General features: G+C 43.1%; 1 protein-coding gene and 1 long non-coding RNA gene across 3 annotated transcripts; one reads left to right on the forward strand and one right to left on the reverse strand.

Annotated features, from left to right (window-relative positions):
- The first annotated feature begins 240 nt into the window (after nucleotides 1-240).
- On the forward strand, nucleotides 241-27,040 carry sh2b2 (SH2B adaptor protein 2). 2 transcript variants are annotated; one of them, XM_026192323.2, is made up of 9 exons: nucleotides 241-356; nucleotides 14,514-15,447; nucleotides 22,034-22,135; nucleotides 22,375-22,466; nucleotides 22,851-22,951; nucleotides 23,056-23,217; nucleotides 23,340-23,542; nucleotides 24,066-24,240; nucleotides 25,799-26,276. In XM_026192323.2, exons 2-9 carry the CDS (start codon nucleotides 14,545-14,547, stop codon nucleotides 26,131-26,133), a joined length of 2,073 nt encoding a protein of 690 aa, XP_026048108.1. In that variant the 5' UTR covers nucleotides 241-356; nucleotides 14,514-14,544; the 3' UTR covers nucleotides 26,134-26,276. The 2 variants fall into 2 exon arrangements, with proteins under 2 accessions (XP_026048108.1, XP_026048107.1); XM_026192322.2 differs by lacking the exon at nucleotides 241-356 and adding an exon at nucleotides 4,141-4,352 and having other exon boundaries at nucleotides 25,799-27,040.
- LOC145419976 (uncharacterized) lies at nucleotides 20,900-22,452 on the reverse strand. The gene is made up of 2 exons (XR_013901245.1): nucleotides 22,284-22,452; nucleotides 20,900-21,090 (listed from the first exon to the last, which is right to left on the reverse strand). It is a non-coding gene; the product is annotated as an uncharacterized LOC145419976 (long non-coding RNA).
- Nucleotides 27,041-27,709: the final 669 nt, after the last annotated feature.

Below are 27,709 nucleotides of genomic sequence, written 5' to 3' on the forward strand. Positions count from 1 at the left end.
TAATCACCCACCGGTTTGTAGACCCACAGCCTGAAGCCTCAGGCTTACTTTTATTGCAACTACCATCTTGGGTTTTGTGTGAAAAGTGTCCATATTTGCAAAGGAGGGTGGACTGCTACTACAGTACTGTGAAAAAGTATTTTTGTCATGGTCCGGGGTGGGTGGCTGGAATTTTCCATCAGGCTCCTGAGTCTACCTGGTATCCACCCCTGGGCAGGGCCACCTCCTCCTCCAGTTCCACACACCTGGAGCTGTTTGCAGGCAATCAAACCAGAGTGAACCTCAGGTCAGCCATTCCACATCGCTCAGCTCACTCCGGATTCACGTCACCCCCTCTCATCGCTCACTTCCTCCAAGTAAGTAAAGTTATATAATGTACTCACCATCTTCAGAGCTCCTCTCCACTACCTCCCTAACTCCGATGTCCTCTCTCCTTAGTATGTCTGCTTAACTGCCTCCTTCCACTCTGCATCTCTGGCCCAGTTCCCCCTCTGTAGATCCATATGTGTGAGTGAATGGGTGGATGACTGGATATGTAAAGCGCTTTGGGGTCCTTAGGGACTAGTAAAGCGCTATATAAATACAGGCCATATCCACCTAGCCACGTTAACTAGGCCTCGCAACGTTAAATTCTGTGTTTTTGTTGCCTTTTGTCCTTGTCACGCTTTCAAATTTAACTAATAAACATTGTGAAACATCCTGTCTCTGTTCTGGGTTCCTGCCCCTGAGTCCAGTTTTAGTACCAACCTTTCGGTCTTCTGACAATTTGGATATTTATCGCATTAATGTACATGAATCCTTCAACATGCCATGGAATATTTAAGGGATTTAAGAAAATATTTTGTAAAAATTGCTTTACATGCAAAGGATCCTTATTTCAAAGCCGAGCAGGAGAGGCAAACCCAGCCTCAGGGGCTTACGAGCTAATGTACTGCTGGTCCCAAGCCCAGATAGATGGAAGGGCAAAAAAATCTGTGCCAAACCAAACGTGCAGATCGATCTACTGTGGCAACCCCTCGGGAAATAAAGGAGCAGCTCAAAGTAGCTTACTTCATACTGTATTAAATAAAAAGACATAACATATAAGCTGATAAGACATTTTTATAGTGAAATAAAAGCCAAAGTTTTCCAAATGTGAAGTCATAAGAACTAAGAACCAGGTGTTAAGGTAATTCTGTGTAGTCTCTATTGAGACAGTGACACAAAACATCTAAATTCATGATTTCTTGGGACCATATTCCTCAGACACCAAGTCTCTGGGCTGGTATTAGTACTTTACAAAGACTTGTAAACCGTTGAAGCCATTTTAAATCACCATGCTTTTCTTTCATCATTTGTCTATACTGCGAATCATTACACAGATCACTTAGAGCTGCTTAATAGCTGAGAAAAGAGTTCAAAAAACAAGATCACATTGTCACTGCTCTGACTTAAAGCAGGTGTAGAGGAAACACTCAGATTAAATACTGACCTTTCAAATCATCCACTCCCACTACCACCTGTCTGTGGCCTGACCAGGCCATTATTTTAGTCCTTAACCCCCCCACCAGACTCAATCCTCTCAGGGAGGATTATCATGAAGCTAAACTCTGTGTGCCCCCACCACTGGGACGGAAACATCACAGAGCCACGTGAAAAGCCTAATTTGGCCCAAACAACATTTATGTAATAAAGGACAAACTGACTTTATTTGTTTAACCTTGCATGTTTGAAACGCAGCTCAAAGAGCTTTACCAACTGGAAAAGATATTATCCTCGAAGACAAACCCCCCTTAAAGAAAAACTAAACCCCCATCACCCAAGGTTTTTATTTCAGATGTTGCGGACATGACCTGTTTGCTTTCTTCAGCCAAGTGATGGAAGAAAAGATCCTCTGAAAATACTTCTGTTACATGCACAGAGGGAAATGTCATTTCCCATTTTGTCTGTGGTTTTCTGTCACTTCCCTGAAGTATGAGCCTAATCCCTAACCCCACATAGGATGTACTCTGGATTATAGTTCTTCCTGGGGAGGAGCAGGAGGAAGAGAGTTACGAAACTATGAACATGTTTTCATATTTTTATGGACAGATTTAATTGTTTTGGATTGAAGGTGTTAATTTGTGGCACATCAGATCCTAGCTTTCCTTCCTTCATTATGTTTTGGATCCCTGATTATCGTGTTAGATGTTCACATTACAGACCTCATTTGCTTTCATGCTGATGTGAACTCGTGATAAAAGTATTCAGTATCAGTTTAATCATCAGCTCTGACAACACAAAGCAAACAGAAGAGTAAAATTAGATGTTTGACACGCTGTCCTGGAACCCCTGGTGAGCTGCTCCAGTGCTGTTTTGGGGTTTCTGGTTTAAAGGGCAACACGAGGAAGAGGTGGGACTCCTTTAAGACGCCCACACTGTCCTCCACTCCTGTGAATCTGGGTCTGTGGTCAGCTGATTTGTTTATATGCCCCTGTGTCTGTGCACGCTCTGAAGAATGGATCAAATATCCTGTTTTTCAAACTAATAAATGTATTTTTCCACGTACTTATTCTTTAAATAGCACGCACAGATAAACAGGGCATCCAGCATTGTGTCAGTGGCAACAATAAAAGGGTGTGGCTCCTTTAAGGGCAGTGTTAAATAGATCAGTGTAACACACACGCACACATAGCCCCCCCAGTGCAGGAAGATGCGGTCAATTCAACCGAAGACACACAGAAAATGACAGCATTTTAATGCGCCTTCAAAATAAAAGACCCTCGTGATAATGCTGAAAGTGATTCAAAAATTTGCAACGAAAGTGTGTGTGTGTTTTCTGTGGATGCTAAATCTGAACAAAGAGTGAGTTATCTTTAAAAATGATTTTAAGGAACCAAGCAGTTTAACTGCACAGCATGTATTTTCAGTTCTGTATTTCCATGTTCAGATAACGGAGAGCGCAGTGCACTATAACTCATAGAAACCAGGCTTCAGTCAGTTTGTGATCACCCAATGAAGAACACATGTGTTTAATATACAGAAATCAGCATTGTGTGATCTGAAAGTTGCATTAAAAGCAAAACTATAAACGGCCCCACTTTTGTTACTTCCCTGGAAAATTTTCTCTTATATTGATAGAAATCCTGATTGATCATAAAACTAATGATAAAAACAGCTAGAAGCTCGTTTTCTACTAGACCAACAAGTAGAAACACTGCAGAGTATCATCATCACTGACTTTATTCATTACTCATTATTAATCTATTCCTCTCTTCTAGTGTGACTTTTGTCCTGTCTTCTTCCACTCACCCTCAACCTTTCAGTCCTAAGTGAATTAGATTTTTCTTCCTGTTAAAAGGGAGTTTCTTTTACTTCCCACTGTTGCCAAAGTCTTGCTTTTGTGGGAGGGGGGTTTTCTCTGTAGGGCCTTTACCTTACAGAATGAACCCACTTGAGCTGACTGTTGTTGTAATGTGGTGCGATATAAATGAGATTGAACTTAACTGAAATTATTTGGAAGACACTTTTCTGTTTTGCTACAGAGGTTTATAAAATGTATTTTTATTATTAGTTATTATGTAATTTAGGGAATCTGTGGTATACTTCCTTTTTTATGTTCCTGAACGCTCATTGCTTTCTAAAAAAGGACTCATAGTAACCAAGTACCACCTTAGTTTAGTTTAATATTATTTATATAAGAAATTCTTCCTGTTTTCTAGTATAAATTTGGGTAATTCATACATAATAAATCAAGATTCTTTGGTTTGAAATGACAAGTTTGTGGTATATATAATTCGCCTAAATCATAGCTGTGTTACAATACATTCATCTAACTTTAGTCTGTATTTCATAGTGTTTTCCAGAATATGATTATAAAAGTACCACTAAGAAAATCAACAAAACCACATGATCCCATTGTTCTGTCAGATTGACCAAGCTTGTTCAGGTTTCTATAATTCACAATAAGGAGCTGGAGAACAACTGGCACGTCACACATCATGTTAATATCTTAGGAAAAAATGTCCTCGTCCTCCAATTTCCACCCAGACACAGCTACTTTTGGCGTGTCTGTGAACATATATAATCAAGCTTTTTACAGGCAACTCATTCCTTCCCCTTAAACTTTTAGCTCTATTCTGAAAGCAGTAAGCGGAAGTAGCAGCTTTTGTGACTCTCCCTGGTTGATGGTGGTCTGTGGAGAGCGGAGCCAGGCGTTCAGCAGGAGCAGCATAGTGCGTCGAGCGGAGATGGAGGTAGAGCTGACCGGCTGTGAGCTCGCGTAAAGACAGCAGCCGAGCCCGGGGAATGACCATGTTTGATCCCGAAAAGTGAACAACCTCACCGGGATCGCCTCAGACACACCAGCGTCATGACAGCACTCCTGTATTGAGGTGAGAGCTGATGGCACCGCAGAAGCCGTCGCTGCGTTTTATTTCTTATTTAGCGCGTCTGGACCATCCTGACGCGCAGGGTTAGACATTTCTGCAGAGCCTTTCTCGTGTGCTCGTGCTGACAGCAGAAAGGAGTCAGCATCGTGATTTGTCGAGGACAGCAGCAGCAGCAGCACACCTCCAGGTGCTGAGGCGGAGAAGACGCTGCTCTGTTTGGGTGTTAAACCCGCTTCATCCCCGCAGCTTAAACCTGCGCTCAGAGCCAGGCAGAGAGCGAGTGCGGTCTTTTGATGATGATAGCGGCTTGTTTGGGGGGGGGGGGGGGGGGTGTGAGGCTTCCTGGTTTTGAGGGGGGTCGCGGTGTAAGAAGGGGGGCTTTTCCGATAATCTGTTTAATAGACTTGGGGGAGTCGGTGTGGTGGCTCACAGGAGGGCTCGGGGGGCCTGATGTGATCTGGTATGATGTACAGTCCGGTTCCGCTCGCGAGGATCCAGAATCAGTGTACCAGCTCGTGACTCTACACGCGGACTCCCATTCATCGCCCGCGTTTGGACCTGTGTCTGTCAGCCATTCAGCAGGAGGCTGCTGCCGATTCCCATTCATGAAGTCCAGTGCGCAGCCTGCACAGCGATTCACTGTCGGCTTTAAATAGGCTCCCCGGGCCTGCAGTGGGCCTGTTATAGGCCTACTATTGACTTTCTCTTATGTGTCTTTTTATTGGTTATGTGAGACAGTCAGTCAATATGAAGCCTTATCAGTCAGATTGGACCAGGATGCGGGCCTGCTCGTATTTGTTATGTTTACATCATTGTACCATTCTGCTAACACTCCTCCGAGGCTGGACTGCGTCTCTGTCTCTAGGTTATGGTTTTCTATTGAAGTAATAGAAGGAAAACAGCATATTATTCCCGTATTTTCTAACTAAATTCTCTAATATTGCACTGGCGGTGCTGTTTTTGTTTTGTGATGTTTAACTAGGATTTTAAATCCCCACATCATTATGCTCTTCTGCATATGTTGGGGGTAACTATGGTTACTGTTGCCTTCCTATCAGCTCAACGCAGTCTGGCCATTCTTCTCTGACCTCTGACATCAGTAAAGCACTTTTCACCCAAAGAACTGGTGCTCATTGGATATTTTCTCCTTTTTGGACCATGACCTGTAAACTGTAGACATGGCTGTGCAGAAAGTAGCTCAGATTCTAGGAGAAACCTTTGTAATATTCTATGTGGTTAAAAAAGACTTGAGGATACCATTACTCAAACTTTGACATGTACCGACATGCCTATTAAGCTTAGCTATTTATTATATGATATTCAATCAGTTAGATAAACATAAAAAATATTTCTTGTGTAACTGAAACAGCGTCAGGGTGGTGGGTTACTTTGGCACAGGGAGGGGTGGGGTAAACAGGACTGAGTGCGAGTCCATTAAAGAGCACCGGTGGCGACTACGCTCACATTCATATCTACAGCTAACCTAACATGCATGACTGTGGACTGTGGGAGGAAACTGGAGCCCCTGGAGGAAACCCACACAGGCACACGAATTATAAAAATAACCAACAGATTGATCAGTAATGAAAATTAGATTTCTGTGCAGATCTAAATATTCAGATTCAGATTTGCTCACGTTTTACTTTACATCATTTAAGGCGTGTGAGACTGAAAAGATGAAATACGATGACTTCATAAGAAAACTACAGGGACAAATCCACGGCTGAAGTTAACCACAAAGTAATGTTACATAGATCTGTGTAAGCGGCTGTCTCCAACCTCTGTCGGCACTATCATCGTGCTGTTTTCTGCATCAGCTTCACCACAAATTAAAAGCCCATCTAGTCCAGCAGCTGAAAGACTCGACGCTCACACAGGTTGTACAGTATTCCTCCTTCTGTGTGCTTCTTTGTGAGAGGCCTGTGGTCATCTGTGAAATTAGTTAGACCTGGTGGGTGAGAGACAGGAAATGGAAGTCAGTGGTGCAATGTGCATCTCCCACACACTTCGTCCTTTATCACTGGCTGCCATATGGATGCTTGAGCTCACTCAACATTTACATTGTCACCGCTTGCCAGAGGAAGCATGTGAGAGAGCGAGAGAGAGAGAGGAAAGTCTGCCTGCAGAGGACACGCTAATTTATGTGTTTAATATCTGAGCAATGAGGCCGTACCTACATCATTAGTAGCGTCTGGGAAAAAAACTCCCACAGGTGAGCCGACTCAGTTTATTTGTGTGCAGTCACAGTTTGGTGATTTGGTCCTCAGGAATGCTCGATCTCCATCACCACTGGCTTCTTATCATTGTTGTATCTGTCTGCCGCTGCGCGCACATACACAGGCTCGCACAGACAGCTCAGGCATATCAGTGTCTGGATCAGGGCTGTATAGCTTTCATAACGTCTGTCTGCGTGCGCCATCACCCGTCCAGTGAACATAGACGCTCTCTGCGGTGGTCCTGTGTTACAGGACAGAAACTCTTCCAGGCATTCAGGAGCTTTGGGGAGAAATGAGGTTATCACCGCTTGGGTTAAAGGTCACTGACCAGCTCCTCTGAAGTGAACAGATCTAAAAGTAGTCGAAGGTCGGGGTCTATCACTGCTGACCTCTATTTCTGCTCTTTCTCTCGCTGCAGCGTCTAATCCCCTTCCCTATCATACCTCTCTATCTCGAGTTTCTCTCTCCTGGGATTTCACTCTTTTTTTTTTTTTTTCTACATCTCTTCTGGTTTTCCTTCCACTCCCATCATCCTTTCTTCGTCTGTAGTGGCAAACCTGGAGTGCATAGTACCCTTCTTTCTCTTTTGCTATCTTTACTCCTACACACACCTGGAAGACTGCTGTAATAATCCGTATTGTGTCTTCTGTAGGTGAGTCAGTTTTTTGTCAGCGTGACTTTCCTCCTGTGTCTGCTTCGGTCCTCCTTTAGCGTGAAGTATCAAAACAAAAGAGCTATCCTGTTTATTCTGCAGCATGTTTCTGCTGCAAAGGGAAATCTTAATTTTGCATGAAGCATTTTGATTCATCTCTTTATTTAAAGGCACTATATGGAGCAACTCCAATATTTAACATTAATGTGTTTGGCAGCTGATGTGCAGGTATGTTGCAGTACAACTTTGAATGGTCTTAAAATGGTTTCAGGTATTAGTACTGACTGACTAACTTTATCCAGAATTGGTTGGTTGTTTTAACTGTTTTAATGTGTTTTTCTTGTTTTGTTTCTTAAGTTTTAACTCATTAATGGGAGGGGATCTATTTCAACTCTATACTTTTATAGTAGTGCTGTGCTGTTATAGTTACTTCACACGGGCAAAACCAGACAATAGGCAACGCTTTGGTTCTGGTGGAGATTGGATAAACGTTGCCTGGTCTAGATTTCGATTTCTGCAGCCATATTTGTGAGGTAGGGTCAGAATCTGGTCTAAACCAGAGGCTACCTTTGCATCGTTGCTGCCCATGTCCATCCCTATATGACCACAGTGTACTCATGCTCTGTTGTCTACAGGTCATGCACATGTCACAAAGGGCAATCAACTCAAGCTGGTGTCTTAAACACAATCAAATGGCCTCCACAGTCACCAGATCTCCATCCAATCTACTTTTGGGATGTGGTGGAACGGGAGATTGACATCATGGACGTGCAGGAACTTTGTGATGCTATCACGCCCACATGGACTAAAATCATCAAGGAATGTTTCCAGCAGCTTGTTGGATCCAACCCAGTAGTATCAATCCATACCTAATAAAGTGTCCATTGAGTTTGTTTAGCTTTGGCATGTATGAATGGTGCGCACAAATCTGTGTGCAAATGCACACACAGAGCATAAACACATAAACAGTATATCGTTTGTCCATTTCAAAGCGCTGCCATATTTCCATCTTATATAAGAACACATTGTTAATTAATTCAGAGAGCGCTGAAGATGTTGTATGTGTACATCACTGTACTGAGTGTGCTGCTAGCTGTGTGCTGTCCTGTATAGCAGGCTAATCTTAGAAAACATGTCTGGGCTCAAACTCCCTGGAGTGGGAGCACAACATCACCAATCATCCTCATCAGACAATCGCAGAGACTGTGCTCCTGGCACGCAGCTGCTTGCAGCATATAGGGCATATAAGTCTGTTAAAAGGCAAGTGCAGTGTTTATCCCTGAAAGTGCACAGAAGTAGACATGGCTACATAAATAAAAATCCATGTGCATCCGGTCCGCTTAGCTAAAGTATCATTTCCTCAGTAGCTCTATATTACTACCCAAAACACCACAGTATTAATCAGGCATGTGTAATTCCTACCTCTGCTCAGTTCAGTCCTGTGAGAGCTCTACAAGGTACATGAAGTGAATGGATTTTGTATGATGTGTTTTGCAGGCTATAGCCAATCACTTCTCCCTGCACAGTAATCTCTCTGCAGTCTCCCCCAGAGTCAGTTTACAGTTACAGACAGAGCTCCCGACCACCTGACAGAGATATCTGCCCCCTCCCCTGGGGGAACGCACCAGCAGGAGGAGGTGGTGGGTGCACAGGAGTGGTAGATTTTTACAACCGATAGGGACAAGTAACAGGAAGGAAAAGGGCCTTTCGAGGCCTGGAGGATGGAGGTAAACATTTTTAGATTCCCCACGACTCCCCTTAAGTCTGTTTTATTTCTTTTGCTTCCAAATCATTGGAGCTGAAAAAAAATCTGAGGGGAGTCGCGGCAATGTGAGAAACTACAGGGTGCCCCTGCTCCCCCCATCCTGCAGTTTGTCTCCCTTTCTTTACGCTCCCCTTGTCTCCTCCACCTCCACACATCACTGATTGTTTTAGCAGCTGGCCTGTGGAGCAAACACATGCCCCCTTCAAGTGGTGGAAAAAGTATTCAGGTTCTTTACTTTATCAAATGTACCTATACAACAACAGAAAAATACTCCACAGTAAATTTAACGGCCTTTGAGTTAAAGTAGAGTTAAAGGAAAAGTTTGCTTGTTGTGATAAACCTATAAATTGCTCCTTTGTAATTAGAAGCAGAAACAGGTGACTCGCTGCTGTCAGCAGTGGAATATTTAGCAGCTAAAATGCTGAATATGTTCCTCACACACATCCCAGATCAACACGCGAAGGCCGTTTTATGCCCGAATTCTCAAACAATGGTAATTTTAAAAAAGCCATTCATAGGTGTAGTTTATCATGAACTTTTCACTTTTTGTAACCATATTACAAAGAGCTTGATAAAAATGAGACTTTTTAGAAACGTTTGAAAAAAAGCAAACAAAAAAAACTCCAAAACGTTTGCTTTTGACTTTTGCTGTTTTTCTACTTCAATACTACTTTCTTTTTTTGTGCCTTAGCAAAGTAGATACATTTTTGCATCACCAGCAACACAACATAGTGTTTGCTTTTTTCAAGTGGAGAAAACACAGGAAGTCACAATAACAGAAATGTAGCAGGTCTGTGACAATACAAGTAGTATGACAGGATTTTCCATGCCTAAGTTTTCTGTGTACTTATAGATGACCTCCTTTATTAAAAAGTGGTTTTAAATCAGTGGCATTCTATATCATTAAAATGTTGACTTTATATTTTGCTCAAAGGACACAGGGTAAAATGTTAGCATGGTTGCTGAGTAGCCTACTTAATGCTACATTACGTTAGCTTAAGCTTTTATGTAGCATTAGCTGATACAAACATTTTAGCCCATAGAAAAATAACTGCTTCCACAAAGACAGTGCCAGGTGTCCACGAGGTATTTCCATACCTGACTCCTCTTAGTACCTTTCTTGTCAGTGAGTTTGGGCAGAGCCATCACAGCACTACTCCTGTCTGTAGATATCCTCTCCTGCAGCACATAAAGACAGGCTAACGCAGTTGTAGATGTATGCTTCCCCCTAACACTAACTCACTCAGTCATCAAGTCAGCATGAAACTCAAGCCATGAGTGAATATATTGGCCAGAGCACAACATATTCACTTAAAGATATCAGTTTAATCTTAATGTGTTGTTAGGTTTATGAAACTTAAACTGTCTGAAGTACATCTGTCAAACAAACGTTAGGAAAAAGAGTTGAACCTTTCCCTCCGCTTCAGGTCAAATGTAAAGTGAAAAAATGTGTTCCCAAAACACATTTCTGGTCAGTACTTCAAGTAAAGAGCTCAACTATTTCCACCACACACCTCTCTCATCCGCACTGCATCACCTCCCCCCATCACTCTGCTTTGGCTGTTTCTGCCATCATTTAAACTTTAGATCCTCGTGTGTCTTTCCAGTATGTAGTCAGTCTCAGTTTGCTGAGCCTCAGAAAACCATAATGCCGTCCACTTTCTCCAGCGTCTCATGGCTTGAGTTTCATGCTGACTCGATGACTGAGTGTGTCAGTGTTAGTGTGTGTATGTGTGTGTAGTCATTTCAGTATCCTTGAGAGAGGCGCATCCTCATCTTTACAGAAGGGCAGGAGTGTGAGAATCGCACCTCACAATGTGTTGTTGTTTTTCTGCTGAATGAGTGGAAAGTGGGCCCAGTGCAGGTTTTTAAATAGCTGAATGGATATTGACTTTCTTGCCTTGGCAACAGCAACAGCAACACACACACAAGCAGACACACACACACACACACAAGGCGAGGGAGATAATTATTACAACACTGGGTTAAATCTTGTGTGCCGTGAAAGAAAGAATGAATGGATGTTTAGATGAATGAAGTGATAGATTCGTGAATGAAGTTCATGAATGAGTGGAAAGAGAATTTAGCTTTTTACTTTTAAACGTTTAGCAACTTTCTCCTAATAAGTTTTAACATTGGGGATAATAAGACATTTACTAATGCTTTATAATCAGTTATAAGGCATTATAAAAGCAAACCTTGTACTGTTGAGTTATGAAAATCACCCTGTATACTTTCTAATAAATCTAGGCTTGAATGGTCTTTATAATATTTAATAAGAGTTAATTGTAATAATTGGTAAATGAATGGATTTGGGTTCAGGTCCATTGTCACTCTTTCCAGAAGCTATACTGTTCTGTGGATGCCTAATACGTTCTGTCCTACCTGAAATCAATGATGCACTTTGTCTTAATTTGCTAGTCATAATATTTTTACCTTCCATCCGAATTTGACTGGCTGATTTCTATTCTTTGACATTTCCAGTCAGCAACATGCAGTTTACATTTTTAGGTTCACAAATGATTTTTCTTTGGTTTGTGAAACTGAACAGAGTCACAAAATGACCACTGTGTCTGTCTGATACCTCTTAGGATGTATTTCGGTGCCTCTCTTTCATTTTTCTTCACTATTCAGTATTGGTGGTACAGTCGCCTCACAGCCAGTAGGTCCTGTGTTCAAATCCATTGTCCAGCTGGAGTCTTTATAGGTGGAGTTTGCATGTTTATCCCAAGCGATCAAAACTTAAAAACGTCTTTAGGCCTCCTCTGTTTCAAGTAAAGTATGGTAATTGCAGTGACACATGTTACATTTTGCTCCAGTGGACAGTGCAGTGCATTCCTGTGGAGCTTGATGGATTATCTTTTTAACCCTTTAAAGGCATAGATGCAACTTTGGACATTTAACATTAATCTGTTGCTAATTTGCGATTTGTAAATTAGAGTGAATTGTGTGGACTCAATGCATGAAGACTCCTTTATGCTTAGTTCAACTGAATTCAGCAGATTTATTATAGTTTTGTATTTTCTAATTAGTTTTTAATTCGGATTTCATTTTAACTTTATTTTTTTAACAGTTTTTCCAGGACAGGTTTTCTTGTTTCAGTTTAGTTTTTATTGTTTGAAAATGTTTTCTTTTACTTTGGTTTCAATTGTAGTTCTATTTATTAAAAACATTTTTTTTTAAAAATGATATTGTATAGCAGATATATGTCAGAGGTAAGATTTAGGAAAATCAGTACACGTATTATAGTAAAAACAGTTTTTTTCCACTTATCAAGTTTCAGTGAATTCATTAAATCGTGCTGGCACACCCTCTGCATTTACGATTACGCCGACAGTCACTACAATCACCAGTTAACCTGATGATCGTCGTCAGATGGGTTTAAACCCAGAAGCTTCTTACAACGTAAGCTGCATCCAAAGACACATTTTTCACTCTCATGCACACATGCAATCCATGGGAAACATGGATGCATTCAGGAAGTGTCTCAAGGACACTTCAGTATACAGATGCACGAGCTGGGGATCAAACTGATGTTTTGAATAGTTGACGACCTGCTCTAAATCCCGAGCCACCACAAACACTATTTTGGTGGGTCATAGATGAGAACTGGGTAACTGGTGAGGAGTATAAAGAGGTTCATCCAGAAGATGTGACTAAAATAAACCATAACTTGTACATCTGTTTAAACTGAGACCCCTGACCCACCCGCTTCGTCACACTTAAATGAAGTAAAGGAGTAAAATAAGTCCAAATTCCCATAGATTTGTGAATAGCTGCAGTTTAAAGGAAAACATTAACCATTCTCATTTTTTCCCTTGTTAATCTGAGCCGTTCCTTTACTTTCAAGTGTCTCTAACCATCACCGCACTCCTCTAAAATTTTAACACCAGGTCTTAGAATCTAAGATGTGCTAGTGAGCTCCCTTTATCACATCCTCTCTGTGATCTGGCAAACAGTTTGTTTCAGATCTGTGGGAGAAGAAACGAAAGAAAGCGACTGGCTTGTAGTTGAACATGCGTGTCAGACTTCATTCCAGCGGCGAGAGCGCTAATCCTTTCTGAAAAGACAACCCACACTGATGCTTTTGAAAATGACAACAAAGCTGCTTGCCAGAGAAATTCCAGGAAACTCTGCAGTGCAAATGTATGCATGATTTGGTTTAAGAGTGCAATTTCAGTAAGCAAACATTTGAGCTCTTACTGTGAGTCAACTGCCAAGAGAAGCCCGGCAGCTCTGAGAATAAGCCTTCGCGGCGCGGGGAGTGTTAGCTGTCCCTTTGTGTATGTTGCCCGGCCTGCCCACTCACATGTTAACTTCTTTGTTATCTGCGTTCTTTTACAGAAATAATCAAACCAGCGTGTTTTTGATGGTTTGGCACTCTTTGCTAATGCTGTGTTAGTCACTCGCGCGCTGAAGCAGAGAGAGGGAGTGAGAAGGGGAGGGAGGTGAAAACTGTCGTTGGATGTTGCTACTGACACAAAGATGGTATGACTCTGACTGTGCAGCGAAGAGTTTTTGCAGTGATGTGCTGCGCTCTGGCATTGCTGGGGCCAGAGAGGGTAGGTTGAGGAGTGAATCATGCAAACGCACACCTGCTGGAGGGCAGAGGAATGCAAGGATGAGTGGATCAGAGCAGCTCTCATAAATACTCATTATTTAGAAAAGCGCCAACGAGTGAGACACACAGGATGTAAAGAGGATCGGTTTGTGTTGAATTTGCAATCCGCGCTAACCTGATCTGACAGAACACACTTCCAGATCGTTCAGATTAGCTCAGCGCGCGTCACAAATGATCAATTGGCGAGGCTCAGAAGTGATAGAGACCGAGCTTTTGTGGATCATTTCCTTTCGATCCGCTGTCACATCGAATCTGCGCACATGGCAACTTCAGCCCTTCATGGCATGCCAGCACTGCTCATAATCTTGGACTGTCACACATCTGGACTCAAAGTCAAAGTGAATAAAGCCCCAACACAGTGAAATGGGGGGCTGTTTGTGCGCCAGAGCTATAACGGCAACTGAGGACACTCGGGGCACGCTTTCTGTCATTCTCTGGCTTTTTAGAAACGCGGTGGCGTTTATATCCTCATAGATTGATATTTTAAAGAGGTTTTTCTTTTAGATTGAATATCTTCTTACGATAAATAAACTATTAAAAAATGTAATTGTCTGTTAGAAAAATGACAAATAGGCTGATTTCACATATCCTATAACGCTGTTAACATTGTGTACATAAATCATAGAAGAAGCTGTTTTGCTTAACAGTGCAAAAAAAGTAAAAATGTGTAATATTTTATTAGTAAATATTTCACTGAAAATCACTTCATTTTTCATATGATTAAGATGTAAATATTGTAATGACAAACAAGCTGGTTTGCAGTCTGCCTCATCTTCTTCTTTGTGCCATCACACATGCAGGCTGTGCCACAACTGTTGCGTGTGACATCCAAGACCAAGAGATGGATAAATTCATGTCGCAGTCCATTTATAGTTTCCACACTAACTGTGCTCTTCTTCCTCCCCTTCAGCCTCTCCTCGGTGGGTTGGCATGGCCCAGTGATGAACGGAGCGGTTTTGCCCGGTAGCCCCGAGCTCTCCTCCTCGTGCCCGCTGCCCGACTGGCGAGAGTTCTGTGAGCTCCATGCTCGAGCCTCTGCTGCAGACTTCGCTGACAAGTTCCAGCGCTTTCTGTCGGAGAACCCCTGCTATGACTCGCCAGGCGCCGATGCCAGCTTCTCGCAGCACTTTGCCCAACACTTCTTAGAGTGCTTCTCTGCAGCGCTGACCCAGGCCCGGGAAAACCAAGCATCCTCTCCGGGAGAGGACGGCTCCAACACAGCGACAAAGTACAGCATCGTTCCTTTCCTGGGGATCCAGGGTTGCCCGCTGTCCTACGGTCACGACCTTTACCAGAGACGCAAGGACGCCGGGGCTTCGAGTGATTCCCTGGACAGTATGGACAGCGGAGGGGGAGGAATAAATGGGGGAGGCAGCGGCACCACTGCCTCCAGGGGCCCTCAGACGACCCACAAGGTCTCCGCTCTCGGACAGTCTCGCAGTTCAGAGGACGTTTCAGTCAGTCACCCAAAGGCTCGATTCAAGAAGGGCTTCTCCCTGAGGAACATGAGCCTGTGTGTGGTGGATGGGGTGAAGGAAATGTGGCATAGACGGGCTTCCCCTGAACCCGATGCGCCCTCTGGGACCAGGAAGGCTAATGGGGGAGGAGGAGGGGAGGCTGCGGGCGGGGAGAAGTGGTCCCAAAAGCTTCGGCTTCCACGGGGTTCCCAAGGCCACAAGGCTGAGCTCCTGGAAATCCAGAGAGAGGGAGCACTGAGATACATGGTGGCTGATGACACAAACTGTATGGGTGCTGCACAGTGGCAGAAGTGCCGCCTGCTGCTGAGGAAGGCAAAGAGGGAGGAAGGGGAGAGGTTCCTGCTAGAGTTCTATGTACCACCCAAGGTATATCAACACTGATACTCTTATCAATACTTGGAATGTGCTTATCATAACAGCAGCCCATTCTTATTACACATTGGCATGCTAACCAGTGATGTTTATTGTCTAAACTTTATACTTAGCAGGCATGAAGGTGTACAAAGTAAGCATGCCTCTGAGGTCAGGTGCTCCCTGTAGACCAGGGATGTCAAACTCACTTTATGTCACAGCCTACAGGCAGTGGGCCGGACCAGTTAAAGGTCCGAAGTTTAACTAAACATTTAAAATATTTAAGATAATATAAGCCAAAGAAGTGCAGTTTCAATAGAACATCTCAGTTTTTCTTCACGATAAAGAATTGCTGCTGTCATAAATGAAAGAAATTTGTCAGCACAAAAAATTTAATGGGCAGCACGGTGGCACAGTGGTTGGCACAGTGGTTAGCACTGTTGCCACACAGCAAGAAGGTCCTGAGTTCAATTCCACCATCAGGCCGGGGTCTTTCTGTGTGGAGTTTGCACATCTCTGTTGCTTGTGGGGCTCGCACACAAGAATTTCACTCGCATGTGCTGTGCCAGTGTGCCTGCACATGTGATGTGACAATAAAAGTGATTTGATTTGATTTTTGATTTGTTCTCCCCGTGTTTGCGTGGGTTCTCTCCGGGTACTCCGGCTTCTTCCCACTGTCCAAAGACATGCAGCTTGTGGGGATAGGTTAATTGGTTAATCCAAATTGCCACTAGGTGTGAATGTGAGTGCTGTTGTCTTTCCCGTGTGTTGGCCCTGCGACAGACTGGCGACCTGTCCAGGGTGTACCCCGCCTCTCGCCCTATGACAGCTGGGATAGGCTCCAGCGCCCCCCGCGACCCTGAAAAGAATAAGCGGACGCGAATGGATGGATGGAAAAAATTAAATGTGTAAAATTACAGAGTTAAAGTTCTGGTAGCTCATGGCCCAGACTATCATTTCTAGAGTAGATGGGAACTTTTCTTTTATTTAAATGTTTATCTACTACTTAATTACTTTGACGTTGTGTATGAATGGCAATGGATGAGCTCATTATCAGTAGGAAAAGCTACACAACCAGGAAAATACAACAATACAATAAAAGTCCAAAATCTTCACTCTCCTTCAGTTATTCCAAAGACATCCAATGGCCCAGATTGGAGTCTTTGCCTGGCCAATTCTTGCCCCCAGGCCTTATGTTTAACACCCCTGCTCTAGACATTTTAAAAACCATGATAGACAAAATAGGACAGCTGAGGAAAGGTGAAACTGTGCTGGAATGAAAGGTTTTAAATCTTTTGTGATAAACATGCCTAACCCTGTCTGGGTTTCCTTATCTAACCACTGAGCAGGTGTTTGACTTTAGAGGCTGACTGTTTTCCACTGCGATTGCTGCTTGCCTAAACTCTAGTAGCATTAAAAAAAAAAAGGTTAATAATGATGCCCTAACCCTAACTTATTAACTGCAGACTTTTCAGTTAATAATAAATTGAGGAGGTTGCATTTTAAGTTTGGCATATCCTATCAGCGTCATTCGCTGGAGTGAGCTGTGTTTTCATGTGGCTCACATGTTTGATCAGTCAGCCATGACCAGAGAACCGAATGTAAACACACAGCAATGTCAAATATAATCGCCTAAGACCGGCAGCTTTGTCATTATTTGGGTCAGTTAGGAATTTGAAAACATTATCTATGTCAAAATGAATTAACGTTGCATAAAAACCCATAACAGCACCGTCTGCCGAGGCACTTACCAGTAGTCGTGTACGGGCTAGTCTGGCTGGATCTGGTATCAAGTTTCTTGACCCATCTCTGGTGGAGAGTTAAGGAAAAAATGATTACGATGAAAATGGATCAGCTATTATTTATTATTATTGCATTAATCAGATAGTTGTTTTTGGCTTTCAAATGTAAAAAAGTGTGCAAAACCTGAAATCCTTAGAATTTGAGAAGTGGACACCAGCTCTTTGTTGTTTAATCTAATAATAATCCTGAAAGATGTTTTTCTTATCAGTCAACTAAAACAATAATCTTAAGTGTCTCAGATTGTTGTTGTTGTTGTTGTTGGCGTGTTTCTTTTGGCCTGTTCGTGCTTTTGACAAACTGATATAGTTAATCTCCGTCAGAGATGAATAAATATGGGTGGTCAGAGCTTGAAAATGAAGGCAGCTGAACTTTTTTTGGTTTGTGGAGATGTTTGGCCTCTCATCCGAGAGGCTCTTTCAGTTCTTACACAATGACGTATTTCAACCCCCTCTCAGGTGACTCACATGAGTCATAGCCTCACATGATGGCGGGGTAGTGTCTCATAGAGGTTTCACCTATGGACACTGGCCTTTGGTTCATGTGAGGACTCACATGGTCAGTAGTGGGTCACCTCCAAAGGGGTGGTCTCTACTCCAGTTGTTTTAAAGCTGAAGAGGCCTCTTGGATAAGAGGGGACGTGTCTTCACAAAGACTAGTTTGACCCGAATCACTGAGAACCAGCACAGACATAGTGCTGGATGTTGTTTAGATGCTAAAAATCTGACATTTTAGCCTGTTGCTATGTGGTTGCTAGGATGTATAATTCAGTTGTTCTGTATATACGTGAGCCGTTATTGATGTGAAGACAATAAGAAAACTATAAGAAGCTTTTATTTTATTTTCAGATGTTGTAGTTGCATAAATGCAAAACATAAGTCTTTTCAGCCCATTGCTAGAAGTTTGCGAGGCAACATGTATATCCAGTATAAATATGAACCTTTCGGGACCTAAGATTGTACCCGTGTGCCACGTTTGGTTGCTCAACCCCTGATCATGATAGGGCGGCCGAAGACTCAAACAAACAAACAGAGATTTATGTTATTATAATAAGATTTCAGCTAAGTTCCTCTTAATTTTTAGTAATTTGTCCTCATCTCCATATATTTTAAAGTTTTTCAGTGTTCTCAACATACCCAGCTGACAAAAACAAAAACAGATAATGGTATGGAAAAAGAAACTAGTTTTTTTCACAGCCATTATTGGTATTGCGAGTTCTGTCTTTAGCAGTTTTAATTTTCCAAGCTTAGTGCATTTCTAGTTCCTCAAGTCTATTTATAGATTAGGAAAATGTTTAAAAAGTGATGAAGTAATAAAAATAACCAGTAGTAGTAGCACTTCCTAAATTCTAGTTTTAAATTTAGTTGGGCGATCCAGCCCTGCTGACGCAGAACGACACAGTTCAAACCACGCGCTCACGTGTGTGCACACACCCTTCACATTTGTCTATATGGGATTTCCAGATCATTGCCCCTGACCTTAAGTAGGCCACAAGGCTGTGCAGCTGATTGTGTGTAAATCTGCCACTGTCCTTTGATCATGGCTGGTGGGAATATGGGGGAGAGGGGTAAGGACAGGTGGGATGCAGACGTGCGGGGGGTGGGGGGGTATGAAAGTAGAAAAGCTGAGACTGTGGGAAAGAGAGGGAGAGAGGAAGCTCTTACATTGATTTCTATAAGGTGAGGGGATCACAAAGTTTCCCTTTCATGTGCAAAAAATAAATATCGATCGCTTCCGCGCCTTTGGCAAACTGTCAGCAGTGACCAACTGAAAATGGGAACCAAAATAGTTTTGTCAGTCACTCGAACTCTGCCAAGTTGCTAAGAACTACAAAAAGAACAAAAAACGTAATGACGGCTCTAAAGCAGTTTCATCTGTTAACTTCTATTAACATCCAAACTGGGAAAATTATTATCAGCTGTGAACAAGCCTGAGACTTCAGAGCGGCGGTTACAGCCTTGATGACACATTAATTAAACACATGCATTTCGACGGTCCTGCTCTGCAACTCTCTGACTTGCTTTATCACTGCCATCGTATTCGCGCAGTACAAGTCATAACAGTGCAGAGTCAACAGTGCATGAAAGATAAACTGACTCATAAAATCTCACTCTTGCCCGCTCCTGGCTCTGACTCCAGCTCCGTCCCTGTCAGGTCCATCTATCTGCTGGCTGCTCTGTGTGGCAGAGACGGCACACTGCAGCACGCTTTCGCTGCCTGCATTATGACACAGCAGCAATGCCTGAGATAACCCGCTCTGGTTCGCACCACAAAACTAACCTGCACAAACTAAAGAGGAAGAGTAGCAGCAGAGGCAGTTAACCTAAGGACCAGCTTTAAAGGTGGAACTATTGTGCTTATTTTTAGCTCCACACTATTTATTCAGTTAAGTTGAATTCAGTTTTATTTATATAGCACCAAATCACAGCCACAGTTGCCTCAAGGCGTTTTACATTGTAAGGTAAAGCCTCTACAATAATACAGTGATCTGATGACTCCCTGTGAGCAAACACTTGGTGACAGTGGGAAGGAAAAAGTCCATTTTAACAGGAAGAAACCTCAGACAAAACCAGGCTCAGGGAGGAAGACGGGACAAAAGACACACTGTAGAGGAGAGCCAAAAATTAACAATAACTATTGATGAAATGCAAAGTGGTGTACAATTACACAGAGAGTGAAAAGAAGTGAGTGACAAAGAAACACTCAGTGCATCATGGGAAGCCCCCAGCAGCCTAGGCCTGTTGCAGGGTTACTAAGGGAGGATTCAGGCACACGTGATCCAGCCCTAACTATAAGCTCTATCAAAAATGAATGTTTTAAGCCTAATCTCAAAAATAGAGAGGGTAAATGTCTCCTGAATCCAAACTGGAAGCTGGTTCCACAGAAGATGAGCCTGAAAGCTGAAGGCTCTGCCTCCCATTCTACTTTTAAATATCCTACAAACCACAAGAAAACTACCAGTATGAACGCAAAGTGGTCTATAGGGGTGCTATGGTACTATGAGGCCTTCAATAAAAGATGGGGCCTGGTTATTTAAAACCTCGTATGTTAGGAGAAGGAGAGGTGCACTTCACTAGAGTAGCTTTGCATGATTCATAGTTCAAAACAGTCCATGTTTATTTTATACTAGGACAAGCTGCTCAGTTTATCTGAAACAAGCTGTTTTATCTTCTATCACTTGAAGCCTCCGCTATTGGCTACAAGGGATTAGTTATATGCTGACCTCATTTTCTGAATCTTTTGCATTATTTAATATCAGCATCCACCATTGTAACTGTATTTGTACGGGCAGAAAATAAGTAAAAACATGTGTGTACTTTTGGTCACTACTGCAGCTTTCATTTCATGCATTATTCATTGTGAAATGCTAAATATTTATTTATCAGAGCCTTTACTTTCAGGAAAGTGACTAATATAGAAACACAGTAATGCACATATACACAGCAGTCAGGGAAAGCTGTTGCATGCATGCATTCGTCTTGTTTCAAACTGTTTTACGTCCTGTCATTATACCAACTCAGAGCCTTCTATGCCCTTGAAAGAAGCCAAGCCCCCTTTTCAAAGTCACTTTTCTCACTTGTCTCAGATAATAACCACACACTATTCGAGTTTTAAGCACAAACTGCTATGTGCACTGGTTGGCTTTTCGACAGACGGAGCCCACTTAGATTGCACAGGAAATAGTTTATTACAGGAAATGGTTTTTGACATCTGATCCAAAGAGAGGGATTGTGGGCGGGGACAAGAGCCAGCTGCACAGGTGGATCAAGATGAGGACGGTGTTTTCTCCAGACAGATCAGCTGATAAAAGCCTCTGACTGACCATCAGTCAGTCAGCCTCTTCCCACTCCGCCTTTCCTGAAACACACACAGAAACAGCTCACGGCTCACAACCTCGGCACACATTCACCGGATCTGCTGCGATTGTCATCTGGATCCAACTCTCTGCAGAGGGGGAACATGAGGCCAGCATGTTTTCTGTGTTCACGCTTTTATAAAGCCTTCCTGTGTCGTATTTGTTAGTCAGCCAGCAGGAATAATCGCCAAAAAACAGGCTTTGAAATGAGATACTGCAGAAAATCTGAGCCATGGAGATATTTAAAAGTTATTTAAATGAATGTTAATTTCAACTGAGCGGTCCTATTTAATCTGTGGGTGTACTGCTAAGGCTGAACCAAATGTTGTGACTGCATGTTGCCCCTTAATTATCATGTATGAGAGCGAAGTTTGAGGGTTTGGAAAAGTTATCTTTGTGTGTTTCACACTAAAGAGAGGGGGTAAAGTGGTGAAGTGGTACTATTTAAACTACCGCACTACTAATTTAAAGCTAGAAAAATACACAGTTTCTACTTTTACAAGTGTTGCAGTTACCTCCTGTAGGATGTAACCCAATGTTTTTCTTTTTAACTTTGGACCAATTATATTTGCCTCCTCTGCTTTGGGACTTTTATAGTCTAAGGTCATCTGAAACAGGGCTTGGTTCACAATTTCAGAACACAACGGAAGGATGTTTTACATGTCTGCAACAGAAAGTATGAGTAGTTCAGAAGCAACTTTCCCACTTTAGATTGTGTCCTTAGTTTTTGGAGGCAAATGTTAAAGAGCATTTTAAAAAATCAACTTATTGTATATTAGCAAATGCGTTTATTTGGTTCCAACACCTTCATCTTACCAACCTTGGCTCAGTCCTGACTGACCTGTTGGGACTCACTGGTGTCAAGTGCAACAAGCTTACTTTATGCCTTTAGTATGTGGCATGTATGTACACTATTTTTAATATGCGTCTGTTTGTATGTTGTAGTCCTCAAAGCCCAAAGTTAGCATCCCTTTATCAGCCATTGTGGAGGTGCGGACCACCATGCCGCTGGAGATGCCTGACAAGGACAACACGTTTGTTCTTAAGGTAGGAAATACACAAATATTTGTGCACAACAACTTCCTGCTTAACATCAATAACACTGAAAAACCCTACATATGAAACAGAACTTAAAAAACATCTGGTATGCAAATCAAGTACACCATGACTTTGCTGAAGTCAAGTTCCACTTCACCTGTTTTTTGGTGGGGTTTTCTTTTCTTGCTTTGACGTGGTGCACTGAACACAGCTCGGTGTATGACTGCAGTTTTTGGCTGCTTCCACAGGTGGAAAACGGGGGAGAATACATCCTGGAAACCATCGACTCGCTGCAGAAAAACTCGTGGGTTGCTGACATCCAGGACTGCATAGACCCCGGGTAAACCACCAGATAAATATTTGCTGTTGACTGAAGATGGAAAGAAGGAGAGAGGGACGGAAGCGGGGGCGGAGGAAAGAGTGGACGGGAAAAGGGGGAGGAGGGTGAACACACACAGTCATTAATCATCCAATTACTAGAGTTTTTGACAACTTTCTTGAGCATAAACATGGGCGAGCTTGCACCGCGGACATTCCTGCCCAGTTTCTTGGACGAGTGGACATTTGTCAGTGCAGCTCAGGACATAAACAGAAAGGTCGCTTGTGTAGGTGCTTGTAGGATTTGTGTAGAGTCGTCTGTTAGGACTCACTGATGTTTGTTTGCTCATGTGTGTGGATGTGTATACGTTCCTGCGGTTCTTCTGACCCAACTGCTTGTGTACAGTGACAGCGGCGATGACATCGAGTTGGCGTCCTGTCCTCATGGTCAGGCCTCCAAAGAGTGCTCCATGGTGGCCTCTTGCAGCTGCGAGCTGCTTTCTGAGGGTGAGCGTAGAGACTTTTTTTTAGTCTCCGATGCAGCACCGTGTAACATAACGTGAACATGTTTTGACACTGACCAATACAATAATGTATAAAAACATGTTTAGGAGTGTACCGTGCTCCCGAGAGATCGTGCTCTACAGCAGCAGAGCATTACAGCACCTCCTCAGTCCGTTGCAGGGAACCTCCTTTTACCCAGCACCCATCTCACATGCCTTTAGAGCGCTTCCTCCAATCCCCAGAGGCCCAGGGCTCCAACTCCTCTGCAGGTAATGATGAATTCATTTTATTTTCCTTACAGGGTGATCCAAGCAGGTTTACGAGAAAATAAACATGAGAAAATTACAGATGGGGAAAAATAAACCGTGGTTTCTCCTGTGATGCTGCTTAGGTGGCAGTGAAGGATCAAAAGACTCAGATGGAGATGCCAGTTTGGCAGGTTACCCGTGGTTCCATGGCACGCTGTCCCGCGTACGTGCAGCTCAGCTGGTGCTTGCCGGTGGGGCGAGAAGCCACGGGCTGTTTGTGATTCGTCAAAGCGAGACGCGTCCGGGCGAGTACGTCCTCACCTTCAACTTCCAGGGCAAAGCCAAGGTGAGATGAGTAGATGGACGATCTGCAATGTCATGTGACTGAAACTTGCACATTGGAAATGATTTCAGTTTTATCTGGTGAGCTGGAAAAAATAAATGTTTATTTTTTATTTTCGTTAATTAAAAAAAATTGGCAGCTTTAACTAAATGACATACATATTGTTTTGTTCTGTGAATTCTGGGGACTGCAGTTGCTCAGGCTCTGGAAAAGCTGCAGTAATGTCAATGTTTTATGTTCTCTTATGTAACATGATCCCTGCACATCACATCCTGCCAGCCGGCAGTGCTGAGGAAGTTTCAGCTGCCACCTCTTCCTCTGGTGTCAGCCTTGGGCGGTCTGCCACAGCAATAAGTCTCTCAAATAATGTCCTGACCTCTATCTTGGTCTGGTTTGTCTGATTGTTTCTGATGCTCACTGTGTCTCGCACTTTGCTTTGTCTCTCGTTTTTCTCCTCTTCTTTCTCTACTTCCTCTCTCTACTTGTTAATGCCCCCCACCCTCCACCTTTCCACTCTTCCTACCAGCACTTGCGTCTGTCAGTTAATGAGAATGGGCAGTGCCACGTCCACCACCTCTGGTTCCACACCGTATCGGACATGCTGCGACACTTCCACGCCCACCCCATCCCTCTTGAATCTGGAGGCTCAGCTGACATCACATTACGCTCCTATGTACAAGTGCAGCGGAGCTCAAACACAGGTAATCAGTGCAGTAACTTACAACACATGTTGTGTACACTCGACGTTTACTTTATTTTGGTATACCTTCTATTACTAGTACTTTCCCATGATTTGAGTCTCAGCACTCAGATATGGTCTTCTGCATTCCTTAGTTGTAAAAAGTGGTTATTTAAGTAACTGTTGCCTTCCTATCAGCGAAAAGCAGTCTGACCACTCTCCTCTGATCGCTGTCATCACTCACTGGATTTTGTATGTTTCTTTGTAAACCTAGAGATGGTTGTGGGAAAATATTCCAGTAGATCTGGAGTTTCTGAAATAATGAGGCCAGCCCATCTGGCAGCAACACTGTGCCATGCTCAAAGTCACTTAAATCACCTTTCTTCCCCTTTCTGATGCTCAGTTTGGACTTCAGCTGGTGATCTCAGCCGTGCCATCTCTACATGCCTAAATGCACTGAGTAGCTGCCATGTAATCAGGCAACTGGATATTTTCATTAATGAGCAGTTGAACAGATGTACCTAATAAAGTGGCAAATATAATTTTAGCTGCTAATTTGCTGAATTTTTACTCACAAACCTAATAATCATTAACACTAATGATTATTAGGTTGTTATGAACTCAAACTCAGACTCCACGTAAGGTTTCCTGTGGAGCTTTGGACCTGTTTATATCTCACTGTTTATCACATGAACCCTGCAAACTAGTTCAGGCGAGCAACTTGAGCTCCACTGCATCATATACACGTAACATATTATACTATTTATGCTGCAGAATTTCCCATCTGCTCACTGCTGCCTTGCTTTTCTGCAAGCTGTTTCAACCCGTTCACCATCCAGCTGTCGGCTCTAGGAAGGATTCACTCACCAGTTTTATACGTAGAATATTTGTGGAAATCGATAAGCTTGGACCTAAACTCTTAACTGTAATAAATCTGTAACTGTAAAGTGTAACGTCAAACCAGTGGCGTCATTACTCCACAGATCTGATGTAGGTAATATAACTGGATACACTGCAATGCACCAGCAAAGGCAGAGAATTCGAAAACTGCAAGCTGGTAAACACAGATGTAAACAATACTGGATTTAAAAGACCCACCCCCACCTTCTGCCCTCCACTCTCCTGGCATGAGATAAATGCCCTCCTGTACAGGAGAGTGAGGGGGCGATTATACCGCAGGAGTTTTGCATGCAGGCCGAGACTCCGGCTCCTAGCCACTCTGGTGGTCACAAAGAAGTCCTCTGTTTCCTCAAATGCTGCACACACTCACGCACTCATTGACAGACACACGCACACACACACACAGTGAGGGTTTGATTCAGGGTGTAAAAGACTTTATTGATACGCTGGTCAGGCGTGTCTTTGGCAACAGTGTTGTCGGTGTTATTGCCCTCTGAGAGAAAGGATAATAAAGGAGGTTCACACCGCCTGTGTTTACACACTGCTCTGTGAAGAAGCTTTTTACAAGCAACTCTCTTAATGGAAGCCAGCAAACAAATAGCAGTAGCAGAGAATATTCTGTATAATTAATATGTCCTCTATTAAAAGGATCCCTTTCTTCTCCCCACAATCTCCTACAGATGTGACCTCGCCTCCAGTCCTTACTCCATCCAGGGATGCAATGTGCCGAACAGATTCAGCCCAGCCAGCTCTTCACCTTCCTGGAATCGCAGCACCTACGGGGCCTCCATCTGATGCCCCACTTTCCTCAAGCACCTCCTCCTCACCCACCGCCCTTCCCTCCCTCTCCCGCAGCGACCCAGGTACTGGAGGAGGAGTAGGTGGAGGCTTGCAGAGCCGGAGCAATAGCTCTGAACGTCTGCTGGAGGCCTCTAGTGGTACATCTGATGACTATCATGATGCTGATGGGACTCGCAGGGCCCGAGCTGTGGAGAACCAGTACTCTTTCTACTAAATGACCCAGGCCAGGTCCAGAAAGTTGGAAGCTACATTGGGCTCTCCTCTGCTGATGATGAAAATGGTCCAAATCACTGGATCACTAAGCGTCCAGTTTGTCGGTTTTTATTTCAAGGCAATTTCCTGTTCCTCTGATTTGACAAGGGATGGGATGATAATGATCCTTAGCAGCGTGGCCATGCTCATAAAAACCCTCCGCCTCTGTGGATTTCTCTGTGGATGCCGGTTAATGGGAAACAGTGAGGGCTACAGGTAGGAAAGGATGGGTTAAGGTTGAGAAGAAGCTGTTTAAAAAAAACAGAAAAAGGCTGTGGTGAATGTAATCGTAGGTGGAGAAAGCAAGAGGAAGTCATCCAGTAGAGTCATATGGCTTTGATTCATCTCTACTGACCACTTCCCGTTCACCCTTACCCATAGTTCCCTGGGAGCAGAGCCCGTGTCACCACCCTGCTGAAGGCTTGCGAGTTTAAAATGACCCCGAAGAAACAGCCCCTCCCTTATGAGCTCTGTTAATGTTTGTAAAGCTGCTTTGAGCCCGTCCCGGATATCCTCACTTTCCCTGTGGGCTTTCCCTACAGAGTCCTGCCCTGGGTCTTTGCTCTCCACTAACATAAGTACAGCAATCATGGGTGTGTTAGTGTTAGCTCGGAGATGTTTTTTCCCAAACATGTACAGCCTAAAGGGTCTTAGTGCCTGACAATTATCTGACATACCGAACCTGCATACCTGCATACTGAGAGCATTTTCTTCTACACAGACACACACGGTCATATGTTGTGTTACAAATCAGTTTAAAGCTGTTTAAATGGAACATGAACAATAGAAGTCTGCACGAACAGGGAAGCGTGGCTCCAATTTTGTCGTCCTACTGGGGTATTTCTATGAGTGTGTGGTGGTGTAGTAGAGTGCAAATATTTTTCGATGATTGGTGTGCTACAGTAGTGTTTCTGAAACATGGTTTTCGGGGTCCCTCCATCTGGTGACGGTTCTGTATTCACGCTCAGCATATGAATAACCTGTAGATTAGATATCCTGTTTATATAGATCACATTAAAGTAATGCCTTGAAAATATAATTATACCAAATCCAGCATTTATCGGAGGGACTTGGGACATGTTGTTTTGAATGGTAGCAGTATTGTACACTGTATATGTGGCCTGCAGGTGAGCTTTTGGGTGTGACCTGGAATGACACAGCTAGTTAAATAAAGGGTACTACATGGCCATGCTTGAATGGACAGATATGGCATCACTGCTTTAATTTGTGCCGACATGGGAATAAGCTTTATGCAGAAAATTATTCAAGAAAAACATCATTTTCACAAAAGGAAAAGTGTGACATTTTTGGAAATATTGCTAATAACTAATTAGTGTAATACAACCAGAGCCCCGTCACTTCCTATCACTGCCTCTGTTATACTTACATTGGAGAGTGAAAAGCAGCAAAGCGTTCAATGAATGGGACAGAACAGAGCTAAACATTAGCAGAACTTATTTGGACCTGCGCCGGATCATTTCAATTTTCGGAAAATTACTGTCAGTCATTTTGATTTTCTTACAGTGGAACAGATTTTG

The sequence above is a fragment of the Astatotilapia calliptera genome, chromosome 14 (genome assembly GCF_964374335.1).
Source record: "Astatotilapia calliptera chromosome 14, fAstCal68.1, whole genome shotgun sequence".
Taxonomy (NCBI): Eukaryota; Metazoa; Chordata; class Actinopteri; order Cichliformes; family Cichlidae; genus Astatotilapia; species Astatotilapia calliptera.

What these genes read in the sequence shown, in the direction of transcription:
- sh2b2 (XM_026192323.2), top strand. Translation starts at nt 14,545, where the DNA reads ATGAACGGAGCGGTTTTGCCCGGTAGCCCCGAGCTCTCCTCCTCGTGC. An exon ending in CAGGACTGCATAGACCCCGG is followed by an intron (nt 22,467 to 22,850) that starts GTAAACCACCAG and finishes GCTTGTGTACAG; the next exon opens with TGACAGCGGCGATGACATCG. An exon ending in GGGCTCCAACTCCTCTGCAG is followed by an intron (nt 23,218 to 23,339) that starts GTAATGATGAAT and finishes GATGCTGCTTAG; the next exon opens with GTGGCAGTGAAGGATCAAAA.